Below are 14,662 nucleotides of genomic sequence, written 5' to 3'. Positions count from 1 at the left end.
CTCTCGTCCTCGGCGTTGCTTGGCCCCGCCTCCCGACAGACCCGATTCGTTTGCGAATTATCAAAATCTGATGTGATTGGTGCAAGGACTTGTCAATCAAAGAGGGGCTTTCACGCTAGGTTGGTCTTCGTCGACTGGCGTCTGCGGCTTCCACGGCAACGTCGCCTGACGTAATGGTGCACTGAACAAGGTACGGTGTATACATATATAAGCGCATTTCCCATAAAAATCATGCATCTGTGTGTGGCCCACTGGTTGCACTCCTGTGCTTTTTTAAAGTGCAGTTAGCATGTATCGGTCAGTTTAAATGCATACCCGACTTCTGACAAAAATACCAATGATGCATACTGACATGATTTCTGTCAGGAGATCCTAATGAGTTCACAGGGCCCGTGATTAGACCTGCTACTTTCTTAATGTGTGCGTGTGTGTGTTTGTTTTTTTTTTTTGTTCGCAGACACTGTCCATAGCAAGGTTTTGTGGTTGAAGGTAAATTGAGATGATCAGCATACACTAATCACGTCAGCGACAGTTCATGTACAAACATTATGGTGCACATCGCCACCTAGTGTCGGTGTAGTATGACTCCTTTTGGCTGACCACGAATCAAATTTCACTCACTTATACAAATTGTAGTCAATTACTTTCAAAACATATTCACAAAACATGATGAGTTTTATAGTTTTGTTATATTATAAAAAAATATAGAATTTTAATAAAATAATTCCTGTTTGATCAGAAGCCACTGAAGCTGACAGGGTTTCAGTCAGGGGTGACAAATACCTCTTAATATTTACTCATGATGAGCTTATACAGCATATTATTAAATAGTTACCCACAGTGTGAATGAGATGACCAGGAAAATAAAATGATAAAATTCATCATGTTTTGTACATTAAATCAGCTAATGTTAATGTTTACAATCATTTTGGAAAGTCATGTCTATGAAGGCCTCGCGACCCGACCCCGGATAAGCGGGTGAAGATGGATGGATGTGAAGGAATTTAGATCTGCTTTGGGCATGGATTGTCTTGCAAACACAATGCATAACAATATTTTGGATTAAGTAATATATAAAGCTGAATATACTGTCGATGTACCATTACATGCAATTTAGTTGCAGGACATGTTAAAATTTAGCATGCACTATATGTATATTTATTTTTACTTACAAGAAAGCTTCTTTAATTAATGGATACACATGAGATATGGTTCTTTTGATCCTAAAACGATCATACCTCTCAAATTGGAGGAATAAATTCTTTGTATAATTTTTTCCCCCCTTTCTGAATTATAACAAAAAAGTGAACACAGAGCGGAAAAAAGGAGACCAGTGCCGTGACTTAACAGTTTAATGTAAATCCAAGACAAAGTGTGATTACATTTCTACACATATACAATATGCATATGTGAGCATACAAATTCTCATTAATAACTCGATTCACCTCGGAGACCGAAAAAATGATCAAAAGTAACAGTGAATAACAAGCTATAACATAGTTCACCACAACGCGAGCCCCTTCTCACCCTACAGTTAGTAAAGAGGACAATTAAAATAACTATATTCTTCTATTTGACAAAGCTGTTTGTCTGTTAAAATCCTCCTGTAAAATTTACAATGCTATCATTAGTTTTTTCGAAGCCTAATATAAATTCACTCCATTTTTCTACAACGAAAATGATTAAGATAAGCACACAACATCATAATGGTAACACAAGCGCTTAGTAGCAAGTACTCAACTTGTTAGGAGGTTTAATTAATCCTTCTTCTTATTGTCATTATTATATTTATTTAAACATTCTATAAAGCCAGTAAAATATCCATTCTCATAACATACTTAATAATATTAGGCTAAGGAACAGGGTATACATAGAACGCTACATCAACAGATTGAAATAATAAGACATCACACCCCAATAAACAAAAGTAAATAAGAAAAGACAATTAACAGAGAAGTATATTAGGAAATACTGCGGCACACATTAGCTTCATCGACAAAGAATGAGATTTTACACCACTTGAGAAACCATACAGCAATGGACACAAAAGGGGGTCAGGGTTTGATGCGCTCTTAGGTCTTTAGAAAGTCTAAATGAACTGATATGTCACCTGCAAAATGGTTGTTGTGCAAATAGCTAACAATGCACTTCAGCTGTACCAATTTCCTGCTAAAATAATTATAAAGGGATTAAAACTTTTGACACAAACTTGTGGTTAAGATGGGTATTTTTGTAGTGTAAAAAGGAAAATCTGTGTTTGCATGTAGCTTTGGTCTACCAATTAAAGAATCTGTTTATTCAGTTTAACACTACTAATATAGCTGACTGGCTACAGATCTATCCGCAGTCAGTTGGATAAACAACATTCACAAGAAATTGGGATCAAAAGATCTTCAAATTGCAGATTAGGTGTTGGAAATTAATTCTCACCCTTGTCTAATTTGTACATGAATTAGAATAAATGATTATAGTTATGAAAAGAATGCTAATTAATGAGTAATGGCATCAAACCTTGACCACCTCACCCTGAATTCCCCCAAGGAATAGCCAGTAAAAGGAGCAGATCTCCTGAACAAAGGATAAAAAACAAAAAACATACACTCATATCCAAAAGGGCTTTAAGAATGCTTGTGTAGCTCGATGATGAATTTCCTGGTGACAGAAAGTACATCAGCAAATGATTAATCCACCTAACACCCTTTTGCACTTTGGGAAGCAGCTGCAACATCGCCAATGACATCTTTTTTTTTTTTTTTCTTTTTTCTTTTTTCTTTTTTTAACTGTAGGGGTGTGCGGATTTCTGTTACAGGTTGCTTGTTCTCTTCTTGCTTAGCTTCAAGTCACCTTAGAGGAGTTTGTCCGAAGAAGACTAATGTATAGCACTGTGTGCCATGCTCTCAGGAATGTTTCTTGGTGCTTCCTAAGCTCCAGGAGGACTATTCACAAGAACAACATGAGCATAGTTGGAAGTTTGAGTGTATTAAATAGGATAATGCCAGGCTTTATAGAGAGTGAGATGCTGCCTTATTCAGTTTTCTCTGATTTAAATGTCACCTTAAAGCTTTAGAGGTATTGTTGGTTATTTGGAAGGCAGTACTCTAACAATAATGTTGCTTGCCAGGAAGGCTATGCTCACCTCAACAACACAAAACATTTTTTACGCTCTACTTAAGCACATTTTGGTAATTGTAAGGTCACTCAATCTACGTTAATGCTCACATTTCTGATTCCCCCTTCTTCTTTAAAAACAAAAACAAAACAAACAAACAAAAAAAAAACCACACACACACAAAAAACATTGGTTATGTGAAACAGCATGATAGACAAAAGTATAATACACATCAAGTTATTTCCCACAATGTTGCGCACACAGGGCTACTCTTAATTGGATGTTTCATTTGAGAAAATAGTGATTATTCTATAACCCCTAATCATGAGGACAGTGGTAATTTTACACTATTTGTCTCACAAGGGATTTTGCTGGAGATCAGATGTATAATTATTGCATCATGCATGGCCACAAACAAAAAATTATATTAAATGGTCACCCACTGAGAAAGATCTAAAGCCATTTCAGATCTTATAGGTCACATATTACATTCATTTTTGCGTAGGTGACCATGGATTTAAAGGTATAGTTGGTACTTTTTTGATTAATTCATTTTTACAGCTCGTTCTATTTCATGGCACGCTAATGTAAAACAAACCTCTTTTCCTTTTTTTTTTTTTAAATACAATTTTTTTTTTTTTTTACAACACGAATAAAGCTACAACATGAACAGCGTAAAAAATAACTGGCTTATAAAACAATTTGGAGAGAAGTTAGACAAATATTGATCATTCAGTCTTGACAGGGGCAAAGTGTGAGGACTAATGAAAGTAAAACAGAGGAAGCTTAAAACAGACTGCAGCGTTTCTCATAGTTAAATGTCTAGATTCCAAACATACTCAAGACTGTGCTGTATACATTAAATACGCCAAATCCTCCCTGTGTACTTGTACATCTTATGCACATCATGCACTTGCTTGGGGGTTAAAACAACATGACCAGGAGTTATTGCCTATATGCTCTAGCAACGTTGTAGAGGATTGCTTGTGTACTGTGCTGTGCTGTGCTGTACATGGTCAATCTGTTTAATTCTTTGGTGGGAGGAGTGGAAAAGTCAGAGCGTGACAACAACCAGCCCCGTGCTGAGAAGAGTGGGGACAGGACAGCAGTGTAGCATGGGTAACGCCAAATTCCCTAAAACAGTGGAATGTTTCAGTAGTCTGTCTCATAACAGAAGAGCCAAAAGATTTCAATGGAAAAAAAAATCGTCTCCCTTATGCGCGTGTGTGCTTAGGCCCCAGTGACCTAGAGGAAATTAAGTAGATCAAATAAAATAAAAAGACAACAACAGAACAAGGTAAAATGATGTAACCAGCAACGTACTTTGTAATCACATCTTTAAGTGCCTGGAACCCAAGACTTGCATGCTGGAGCTGACCAGGAGTGGAGAGTAATCGGGGAAAGAAGTACCAGGATGAAAGTCCACTCTGGGGTGTGGCACCCTCAAACCAAGTATGTATCTATAAGAGCCCCATTAGATTATTACCAACTCACCACTTAATATCATCAGCAGTGTTGCAACACTACACAGGTGCACCCACCTCCATGGAATACTACTTATTACTGTACACCATCCCCCAGGTTACAAAATAGAAATGAGCCTGACATGTAATAAAAACACACACTCTGATAAAACATCCACAAGAATTATTGCAACAATCTCTAAAAATAAACACAACATGTACTACAGCCATGTCAAAAAGTTCAAGATAAAGTTAAGTTAAAAAAAAAAAATAAAATAAAAATCACTTCAAATGCAAGTACTATGGCATACCAAGAAGGAAAGGGGAAGGCTTTCACTAAAACCACCAGCAGTTCTGATGTGCCCACATTCATGAGGACAAATGAACAGAGGAGATTATTTGTATCATTGGCTACAATGAATGATGTCTGTTAAATCAAGCAGCAAACATACAAAGCAACAGCCCTATTGGTTCTCTAAGTGTTCATGTATCCCGTCTGGCTGGCGCAGTGATGTCTGTGACGTATCTGGTTTGAAGACAAATGGACAGTGGCAACAAATCGTCTACAGGGTGCCCTTCCAGGTGTATGCTGTGGCATTTCCCTTCTGTTCTGTTCCTGCAGCTCCGTAATGCTACCCATACCTCGTACGCAACTAGTAACTTCCAATTATCTTTGCAGGAGAAACAAACAGCTACAGCAAGCGAGAGAGAGCGAGAGAGAGAGAAAAAAGAAGACAACAACAAAAGGATACATGTCAAAACTCTAAGCGTGCATTCAGGTAAGGTAGTGCCCCTGCGGCTCCTACCAACCACACGGGCTCAGTATTACTATCAACCTGCTCAGTGCCAACTTGCTACCATTTTAGTCCCATTTAAGATAGAGTTTCGCCGTGCCCTCCACAGTCCCTACCTAAATGCTTTCAACCAGCCCCCTCACTCGTGCCTACACAGTATCTCGCTCAAACAACCCTCGATACTCTGTCTCTTTGTTGCAGCCAGGCTATCTCTAGCCTCACAGAATCACTCTCATGGCAACCATCACTTTCTGTCAGGCCCTTCTTTCGGACTAGCTTTTAACCTTAGGAAAAGAAAACAAACCAAAAAAAAAAACAACAACAAAGACCTCTACTGTGTTGCAAACATTGTACTGTAACTCATTCCCTGTACATGAAAACTGAGCTAATATCGTTGCTCTGTAATCACGATGCACAAATTCCCTTGTACGAGCTACATCTATTCTTTACATTTTCATATATACATTAATATTTAGCGCAAATGTAACAAGAATTTATCTATGACTTTGGTAAGTACCCCAGGCAAGTTATCTCATGCACACATCATAAAATAGCTCAGTGTGATACCAACTCCGACATTAATCATCATCATCTATTGTCAGCTGTCTTTAAGGACAAGAAACAGCAAGGGCTTAGCCTACACCTGGAAGAGAGCTACAACTGCCCCGACTCGGATGTCAAAACAGGGAAACATGTCTCTCTAAGTATAGCTATAGTCTCGTGTGGCTTTCAGGATCCAAGCCAAGTAAACTGTGTCATATCTGTAAGGCACTACGAGGGAACAATGGTCAAAACCTAACGACTGAAGAGGGTTTTGAGGAGGTGGACTACACACACATGGCTGACAGTAGCACACACAGACAATCACGTTGTACATGCCTATGTTATTATAACCACTTTGTGCAATCACATTGAAAAAAGAGGAACAGAAAATCTATTGGTATCAGGAAAAAAAAAAAGTAATCTTAAAACAAACAGGTGCAGACTGCTACATTCTAAGAACGGGGCCCAGCTAAGACACCTAGAGCTAAAACTGAAGTATCGTCATTAAGGTGAAACAAAAAGAAAAATATCTATAAATACACTAAAAAGTTTGTTGTCTTCTGTTGGTTATATTTCCAGAAGCCTCCTCGACCAGAGGAGGTGGAGCAGGGGGGAGGTTGCCTCTCCTTTCTCCCCACACCATGAATGATTTGGAAATATTAAGACAGTTCAAGGCCATCAATATTTTTTTTCTTTGAAGAGCAGCAGGTTTCCGTATTTCACCTTCTCCCAAAACTCTTGGGATTCCAGACTTCCAGTCAGTAACCCCTGTTCAACTGTCCTTCCCAAATTTAAGAGGGGAAAAGTAAAAGAAAACAAATCAGAAAACCTCCACTGTCCCAAATGGTGTCTTCCAAACCTCCCTGTAAAATTAAAGAGACATTACTTTCCACATAAAGTAAAAATGAAGGATTGACAAATAAAAGAAGAAACTGGCCCTTTCAGAGAGAGAGGGGGAAAAAAAGAAAAGATCTAAAGAAAACATCTTGAAGTTTACCCCTCTGAAATTTCATCTTTCCTTTCTTGAGAGGCTGTGAATCTTTTGTTTCTTTTTCTCTCTGTCATTATATCTTCAAGTTATACGTGACAGTTTCATAAAGATTGCATGTTCCTCTGTCTTTGCTTAAGTTTGAGGTTGAGGAAAGGGTGTTCATAATGTCGATGGGGCTCAGGGCAGATGGGTTTGGGCTTGGGGTGGGTGGGGCAGCAGTGCTGGGTTAGGCTCTCCAGTGTCAGTCAGTGTCTTCTCTAGAGGTAAGGGTACTGGTTGACCTTGGTGGGGCTCAGTGGGTATCCAGTGTAGACAGTGGAGGCGGGTGAGGCGCTGATGTAGGCCTGATGGGCAAACTGGGCCTGGTACTGACTGTGGTGCAAGGTGGGCGAGGGCAACACGCGGTGGCCCATGCTGACTGGGACCTGGTGGACGATGCTTGGCGGGTAGCTTCCGTGCTGGACTGCGTGGCGCGCCGAGCCTTGCGACGCCACCAGGTGGGCCACGGTTCCAGTGGAGCCCAGAGCAGCGGGAGCTGTGTAGGTGTAGAGGTGGGGCTGGCTAGGCAGGTGGGTGGCGGCCAAGTGTGGGTGGACGTTGCCTGTGTGAGAAGGGCTGTTGTGATGGAAGGAGTATGGGGCCTGAGTGGCGATGGTAGGGGTGATGTAAGCCTGCTGGCGCCGATGACCTCCGTTTCGCTCGGCTACCATGTGCTGCTGGGCCTGGGAGACAAGATGACACAATGATGATTTAGAGGCCAGTAAATCTATTCATAGCTTTTCTACACATATATTCGCACACTAACAGATTCATTCTTGTTTCTCCTTACCTGGCTGAGATTGAGAGGCTGCTGCTGGAGGGGGTGTGGCCCTGAGCGCTGTTGTCGGTAGGAACCACCTCCAGTCACGCCCCCTGGTACATGATTATTGCCAGACACTACTCCATTGGAGGATTTAAATTTGTAAGATGAATTTTGATGGTTCATTGCATCTGCACAGAACAGGATACAAGATGGATTCCTTGGGAAGTTGTAACTTTGCAACTGCACAGCATAATAATTACCAGCAATTGCACAGATTGTTTCAGAGCCTGCCAAAGACTTACCTGGCATCAGGCGCTCACACTCATTCGGGACTTCGCTGTTCTGGGTTTTGAGAGGGGGAATGATGATGGTGCGGGGGTTCCCATTGTTGTAGTTGTCCAATATGGTGGTTTTTGTGTCATAGCTGTTGTTGTTGGGGGGTCTAGACTCCACAGTGTAGGGGCTGTTGTGGCTGGAACAATCAGAGTCGGGTGAGTCATGGACTGTCACACAACTGATGACATTCTTCCTCTGATTGGAAGATGAGCTGTGGAAATAAAGATATTGGACAGAGAAAAGTCAATTCAAGGATAACATTCAAAACTATTTCAGGTGGCTTATTTTTTTTATTACATCTGTATTCTGGTTCATAAGTCAAGAATTGATGCTGTAAGACAAGACTATCATGGACAATAGTAAAACTTAGAAGAAATGTTTGTTTTACTGTCAATGGGGGACCATATATCTATTATGCTAATTCAAAACAGATGTGTCCTGTTTTTAAAATGGCTCTTATCATAACTGTCTGCAGCTCTTTGTGTTTGTGTTGATTCCTATTACTGCATCTCTGTTACACAATGAGCAAAAGTAAAATGATTAATACTGCACATACAGAAACTTTTACTTAGTAGGAAAATGACCATATTAATAAAAAAACAGAACAAAACACCAAAAAACAGAACTGACCTATTTTGTTTATGGTCATCCTCTTCATCTGTGTCACTGCTGATGGTAATGATGCTGACTGCAGGGCTAGGCGTGTCAGGGATGACGATGGTCTGTCTGGGGACGTGGTGCTGGTGCTGATGATCACGGGTGGTACTGGAAGCCTGCTCTGCTTCTCCAGCCCCCCACCCGCTGCCCCCACATGGCTGCGGGGGCGGACAATTGGGAGCCGAGCTGTTCTGTAGCACGGCGCAACGTGGGGGCGTGTTCTCCTTCACCCTCTTGGAGCGCTGCGGGGACAACACCGCCTGGGAGGATGACACCTCGTAGGCGGACATGTTCCTGATAGAAAGACAGGGACAGGGAGTGACTTATTGATAGTGATAAACAAAGATCAAAAAGGTACGAGACATCATGATCTGATTGTGATGATCTTTAGCTGCCAGGATGATAGATTATAGTGTGTCAAGAGCCACCTGTGTGTTAAAGAGTACCTGGCAGACATCTGGTGCTGTTTGTTCTTTTTGGAAGAGGAGCTGTTATTGGTTGAGTGCTGCCTCATCACGTGAGCCACTCCCACATTGAGCGTCTGGTTGGATGGAAGTGTGACGTGGCCAGCCAACAATGCTGGCTGCTGCATGATGGGATTATAATGGCTGCCATGAGGGTGGGAATTCCTGTAATATAACACAGTTGTAGCTATCACGGCAATCTGAAACATATAAGCTGCACATCAATGCACAAAATACTACTTGGATATATAGAAGTATAATTAAAATCAGCATTGAAAGTGTGGTGAGGATTTATTAGCCTGTCCCCACATGAGTCAGCAGGTGGCAGCACCTAACTTGTCTAAAGAAAGCCAAAGGAGCGGCAAGGGAGAGAGCAAAGAGGGAGGGCAGAGGAGCTGACACCAGCAGCTGTGGAGCGATAGCTCTGCAGAGGAAGTGCGACACTTTCCCAACCGTCTCTCAGAGGACAGCAGAGCTGCCACTGGCCAGGAAGGGAGGGAGAGATGGGGAGGGTGGTGTCTGGTCACAGATGGACAGCTCCGAATGATTCTGTGCACACATGGCCCCAGCAGCCACCCACACGTACACATGATACACCTGAATCCTCTTCATCTGCCTGCAGATTGCACTCTGCCATCTATCTATCCATTTATCAAGTCATCGTGGTTACAGGCTATACCTGACATAATTTCTTTACATGTACATAAATCCCATCTCCCAGAGGTAAATCTGCTCTTATAAAGCAACACCATCCACGTGGGGACTGTGATTCAATGAACATAAAGGATAAGCTGTCAGAGAGGTGCAGACTCCTTGGTTGATCAGACCTATGACATACCATCTTCCTATAGCACGTTTTGACCTGTAAAGGCCATGGATCTCATGGATCTCATACAAGACCTGTATGAGATCCATTTTTCTGCCCTGAACTATAGACTTATTATGGGCATGAATGTAAATTTACAAAGTGCTTTGATTTGGAAGTTTAAAATGACACGTTTAGAGCTACTGGAATCATTTATCCTGCCAGATCATGCCTGGAGAAAGGTGAGCTCAAAGCCTGAAGGTCACTATGTTCAGACAACTAAGAACTCTCCTAATTCAGTTTAGGGGAAAATTGGCCAGGGGCAGTTAAACAAATAAAAAAGGAAGAAGTAAGAAAGCAGTACTGTTCACCTCCAGTTGGCGAGAGGCTGTGTGCTGCTCATGGACTCAGGGATGACAGTGGCATGCTGGACTGAGGTGTGGGTGAGCTGCTGCCAGGCTGGAGGCAGCAGGATCTGCTGAGTGCCGCTGGGCCAGGCCTGCTGAGGTAGGACAACACAGTTTTGGGGAGACAGACAAGGAGGGAGAAAGAACAAGAGAGGAGGTTCAAATTAGACTGCTGCCATGTCACCAAACATTAATTTTCATGCAAGTTTCATCCATCTATTGCCGCTTAACCATTTCCAGGTTGCTCGGGGTGCTGGAGCTAATCCCAGCTCACAGGGTACACCCTGGACAGGTCACGAGTCCATCGCAGGGCCAACACACAGAGAACAGCCACTCACACTGACACTCAGACCTACAGGCCACTTAAGAGTCACCAATCAACCTACACATGCATCAGACGGTGAGAAGAAACCGCAGTAGCTGGAGGAAACCCACACAAGCAAGGGGAGAAAATGCAAACTCCACACAGAAAGGCCCCAGACCCGGGAACTGAACCTGCAAACTGCTATTTGGGAGCAACAGTGCTAACCACTATGCTGCCATGTTGCCCAACATACATTTTATCGCGTAAAATAATCCATTAATAATTGGAAGACTAACCCTTTCATGGGTGGCAAAGTTACCTATGAGTCTTTTTTGGCATTGGCATTGTTTTTGGCAAAACCTTATGAAAGCATGAACAAAGGAAAGCCATTGAACCATGCTGATTACTTTGAGGGTGCTGTGATAAATTGTTATTATTGTATATTTTAAGTGCAACAGCTGGTTTCAACCAGCTCCTGGGCATGCAAAGTGAACTCGTCAGCCTGGAGTAGACTTCCATTGACAAAAGAGAAACGACGAAGACTTAATAAATTAGAGCTCCTTTCTTTGTGTGGTTGTGTATGATTGACTGAGCCTGTGTGAGTGTGCATCTGTGAGCTAGTGTGATTATGTGTTTGACTTGAGTCAAATCAACCTACGCTCTAATTCATAGGCCTATTCAAGCCTTTTGTGAAAGAGGCTACTTTGTATTTCTGATGCAGAACAGGAGGAGTATCAGTCATAATATGCTCTGAAATGTGCCAGGGTAAGTGTGTGTACATGCAAGCCTGAGCATGTTAGTGTGTGTGTGTGTGTGTGTGTGTGTGTGTGTGTGTGTGTGTGTGTGTGTGTGTGTGTAACCCTAATAGTTTAATGCAGTTCTATTGATTAGCACTTTAATGTCAGGGCTAATGAATTGTTCCTTTAATACCATTTGCACATCTATTTACAAAAGCATTTGTATGTACTGCAGCATGCACACATTTAAATAGCGGACGAACAAGACAGAGAAGGAGGCAAGAGAGGCAGAGAAAGAGAGAGATAAACAGATAGAGAGCACCATCCAAAAACAAAGCAGGTAATCTGTGTATATAGGACAGTAACTTTTTTTATCTTATGTTTTACTTCTATGTTTGTGTTTAGCTTATGCTTTATCTGTATTTTCATGTATTTCGCTTTGCCGTCTGTTCCCATTATATTCTGACACAAACTGGCTGTTCTGCTCTGTAGTCCGGCTGCAGGCTCATGAATGCTGAATTGCTTTTGTCTGAAGTAGGTTGCAAAGCTCAAACCAAGCAGCCCTAAAGTGCAGCATGGGGGGCATCTGTTGGCCAGTAGAGCTGATGACTGACATCTCTAATGGAACATTGTAGACTTTCTGATGGTCTTCACATCTAAGACCACAGTCAAGGCCTTTTATCATCATGCCATTAAGAGACACTAATACATCCATCCATCTCCTGCTCCTCCTCCTCTTGCTTGTTCTATCTCAATTGCAGGCACTCTACATGCCTCTCTCACTAGGCGTCTGCGTTGTGTAACCAGCTTGTCTGCCCTGAAATGGTAACCCAGTTAAGCAGTCGTTTTCTTTCTTCTCAGAGTCTACCATCACTATCAGCAGGCCACCACCTCCCACCTCAACCTACACTCCCCGGGTGAAAACCCTTTGTCACCTCAGGGCTTTGAAAGCCCCAGCTCTCGCTGCACAATTGTTTCCACATTTTCTGCATTCCTGCTCCAGATAAAGGTCCTGCTGGTTTCCCTGCCTGGAGCCTCCTTCACCCCCCTCACCACCACCACCGCCATCACCACCCCCTAAAGCACACCCAAGGAGTCTGGGGGGAGAACTTGCATGGGTCTGAGTTTGGCAAAGGGTGCAGGAGGTGGGGTGGGTGTCAGCCAACAGTAGATGGGTGAAGGCACAGGTGGGGAAAATGCAACCAAGAGGCAAACGACTCCTACAGTAACATGAATGCACGCACGCACACACCACACCCAGTTATTAGGTGTGCTGCTTGCTGGCCTATATAAACCGCTTACCTTAACTATTGCCTGTCTTTGTTTAATATGTGTGCAGACAGAGTTTACAGTGAACACCTGCAGAGCACGCCAGAGCAATGAATGAGCTGCTCTTGATAATCAATTAATGACATTTTTCGTTGTTTGTTTGTTTATAGATGTTTTCTTTATTTTTTTTCCCCTTTGATTGAATCATCATATCCATGAGACTGGTGATGCGAGTTCTCTCATCATGCAGAGCCTCATCCAAGCTTCCCCTGACCTTCCAGGATCCTCTGAGGCCTGTAATTTGGAGCGCCTGACTTGGAACCAGCCCTAGAGCTAATCACCATTTGGTATCTGACAGATTAACCCGCCATAGAAATACAGGCACAGGCACACACACACACACACAGACACACATAGGGCATGCTGCCTGCCTGCCTACTGCATGATTAACTGGAGATAAGGGAGTGCTTCAAACTCTCTGGATTCTGAGGGATATTTAAAGCCTTCATGGAAATTTCCATGGGGAAGGAGGTGGTGTGGCAATGGAAGCGGTCTACATGGTGCGGGCATGTGCTGCAAGAGTGATGCACAGTCACTCTCTGTTACTTCCAGCAACTGAATATTAGCAACTAAAGCTCCTGCTCTGCTCCACAGGCTTCGGTGAAGGCCTTCTCCATGTGAAAGGCTCCTGCCTTTGTGTGCATCAGACCGTGGCGGTCTCAGCCTCCAGGAGAGCGGGACAGCAGAGAGAGAGTGAGAGGGGGAGAGAGTAGGGAGAGAGAGGCAAGAAGCAATGCACAGAAGAGTGCTCAGGAAATAGAAAGCTGCCAGCAGGAGCAGGGTCACGAACACTGAGTGATTTCCAGCCCCCGTCAATAGATACTATTCTTAGTGAGGCCTTATGAAAAGAAGGATGCAGAGAGCTTTGTTTGAACGAGAGCAGTTCTAAGTGTCATAGGCACTGTTTTTGTTAAGACCCCCAGAAGTCTATTAGTTTTCTCTCTGTGACACTTGTAAATCTACCTACCTGTGTAAGCAGGCCAGGTTGGATCTGCAGAGGCTGGGCACCAGGGGCCTGTGTCACTATGGGAACAGCATTCTCCATCCGCACAGAGTAACTGGTGTGCTTGGAAGGGGATGCCTGCAGCCCTGTGCGTATATAACGCGTGTATAACACACACAGACAATGTTAACAAATAAGTGCAACAACACTTTTTGAGTCTGTCACTTGATTAACAACATCATGCAATCTGCACAGGAACAGAGGAGGGCTCCAATAAAAGATTATATGTTTAAACTGATTCTTCTGCAATCAACAGATCTCAAAACCATAATGTTGCTACATTCAAATATAGCAACATTACTGAGAAAGCTAAAAATAGTAGTCATGGCAATAGCATAAACACAATTACTAATAATATAATTTCATCAACCATTTCCCAGAAAGAGTAAATGAGCAAATAAAACCATGCCATTGAGCTCTTCCGTCCTCCCGGTGCGGACACAGAGGAGACAGACCTCCTTACCTTGGAAGCCAGGTGGGCAGACGATGAGTGCCTGCTGGAACGGGTCAGGGCGGGCAGCACAGAGTTGAGGAGCCCCCGGCTGCAGGGGCATGCTCCTCTGGGCCACCGCTGCCATGGAGGCAGCTGAGGGCTGGTAGAGTGCAGATTGGTAGTTTAGTATGGAGACATCAGGACTTGCAAAGGAAAGGGTGGCATTGTTGGTGGTGGAGGAGGGAGCCAGGTTGGTGGCCTAAAGGAATGATGGGACCAAAATAAAAATCATGAGAGTGGAGGATCTGGTGGGAGGAACAGGGAAGTGGAAATGATTCAGGGAAGGATGGTTGAATAGCAGGCATGGTAAAAACAGATAGGTGACAACACCTAATGATACAAAAAACAAGCACCAGATCAAGAGAAGAGGAATAGCGGGACATCCATCATAGATGAAAGCCAATGGGAGAATGAGAAATTGGAAA

The 14,662-nt window shown here is 42.9% G+C and overlaps 1 protein-coding gene across 5 annotated transcripts in view; it reads right to left on the bottom strand.

Moving 5' to 3' along the window:
• Window positions 1-1,338: 1,338 nt before the first annotated feature.
• The window catches only part of hipk2 (homeodomain interacting protein kinase 2), a 68,627-nt gene continuing 55,303 nt past the window's right edge, over window positions 1,339-14,662 (bottom strand). For 2 of the 5 annotated variants that reach the window (XM_029523787.1, XM_029523789.1), the window contains exons 8-15: window positions 14,208-14,436; window positions 13,709-13,830; window positions 10,336-10,466; window positions 9,142-9,324; window positions 8,669-8,989; window positions 8,005-8,249; window positions 7,730-7,890; window positions 1,339-7,622 (exon numbers count right to left, since the gene is read on the bottom strand). In XM_029523787.1, the coding sequence (XP_029379647.1) occupies window positions 7,158-7,622; window positions 7,730-7,890; window positions 8,005-8,249; window positions 8,669-8,989; window positions 9,142-9,324; window positions 10,336-10,466; window positions 13,709-13,830; window positions 14,208-14,436 (1,857 nt within the window). In that variant the 3' untranslated portion in view covers window positions 1,339-7,157. Of the gene's footprint in view, window positions 7,623-7,729; window positions 7,891-8,004; window positions 8,250-8,659; window positions 8,990-9,141; window positions 9,325-10,335; window positions 10,467-13,708; window positions 13,831-14,207; window positions 14,437-14,662 lie in introns of all 5 variants that reach the window. The other 3 variants (XR_003841845.1, XM_029523790.1, XM_029523791.1) reach the window with 3 other exon arrangements.

Source organism: Echeneis naucrates, chromosome 16, assembly GCF_900963305.1.
Source record: "Echeneis naucrates chromosome 16, fEcheNa1.1, whole genome shotgun sequence".
NCBI classification, from domain to species: Eukaryota; Metazoa; Chordata; class Actinopteri; order Carangiformes; family Echeneidae; genus Echeneis; species Echeneis naucrates.
The sequence above is the reverse complement of the archived record's forward strand: the minus strand, read 5'-3'. Positions and strand labels throughout refer to the sequence as shown.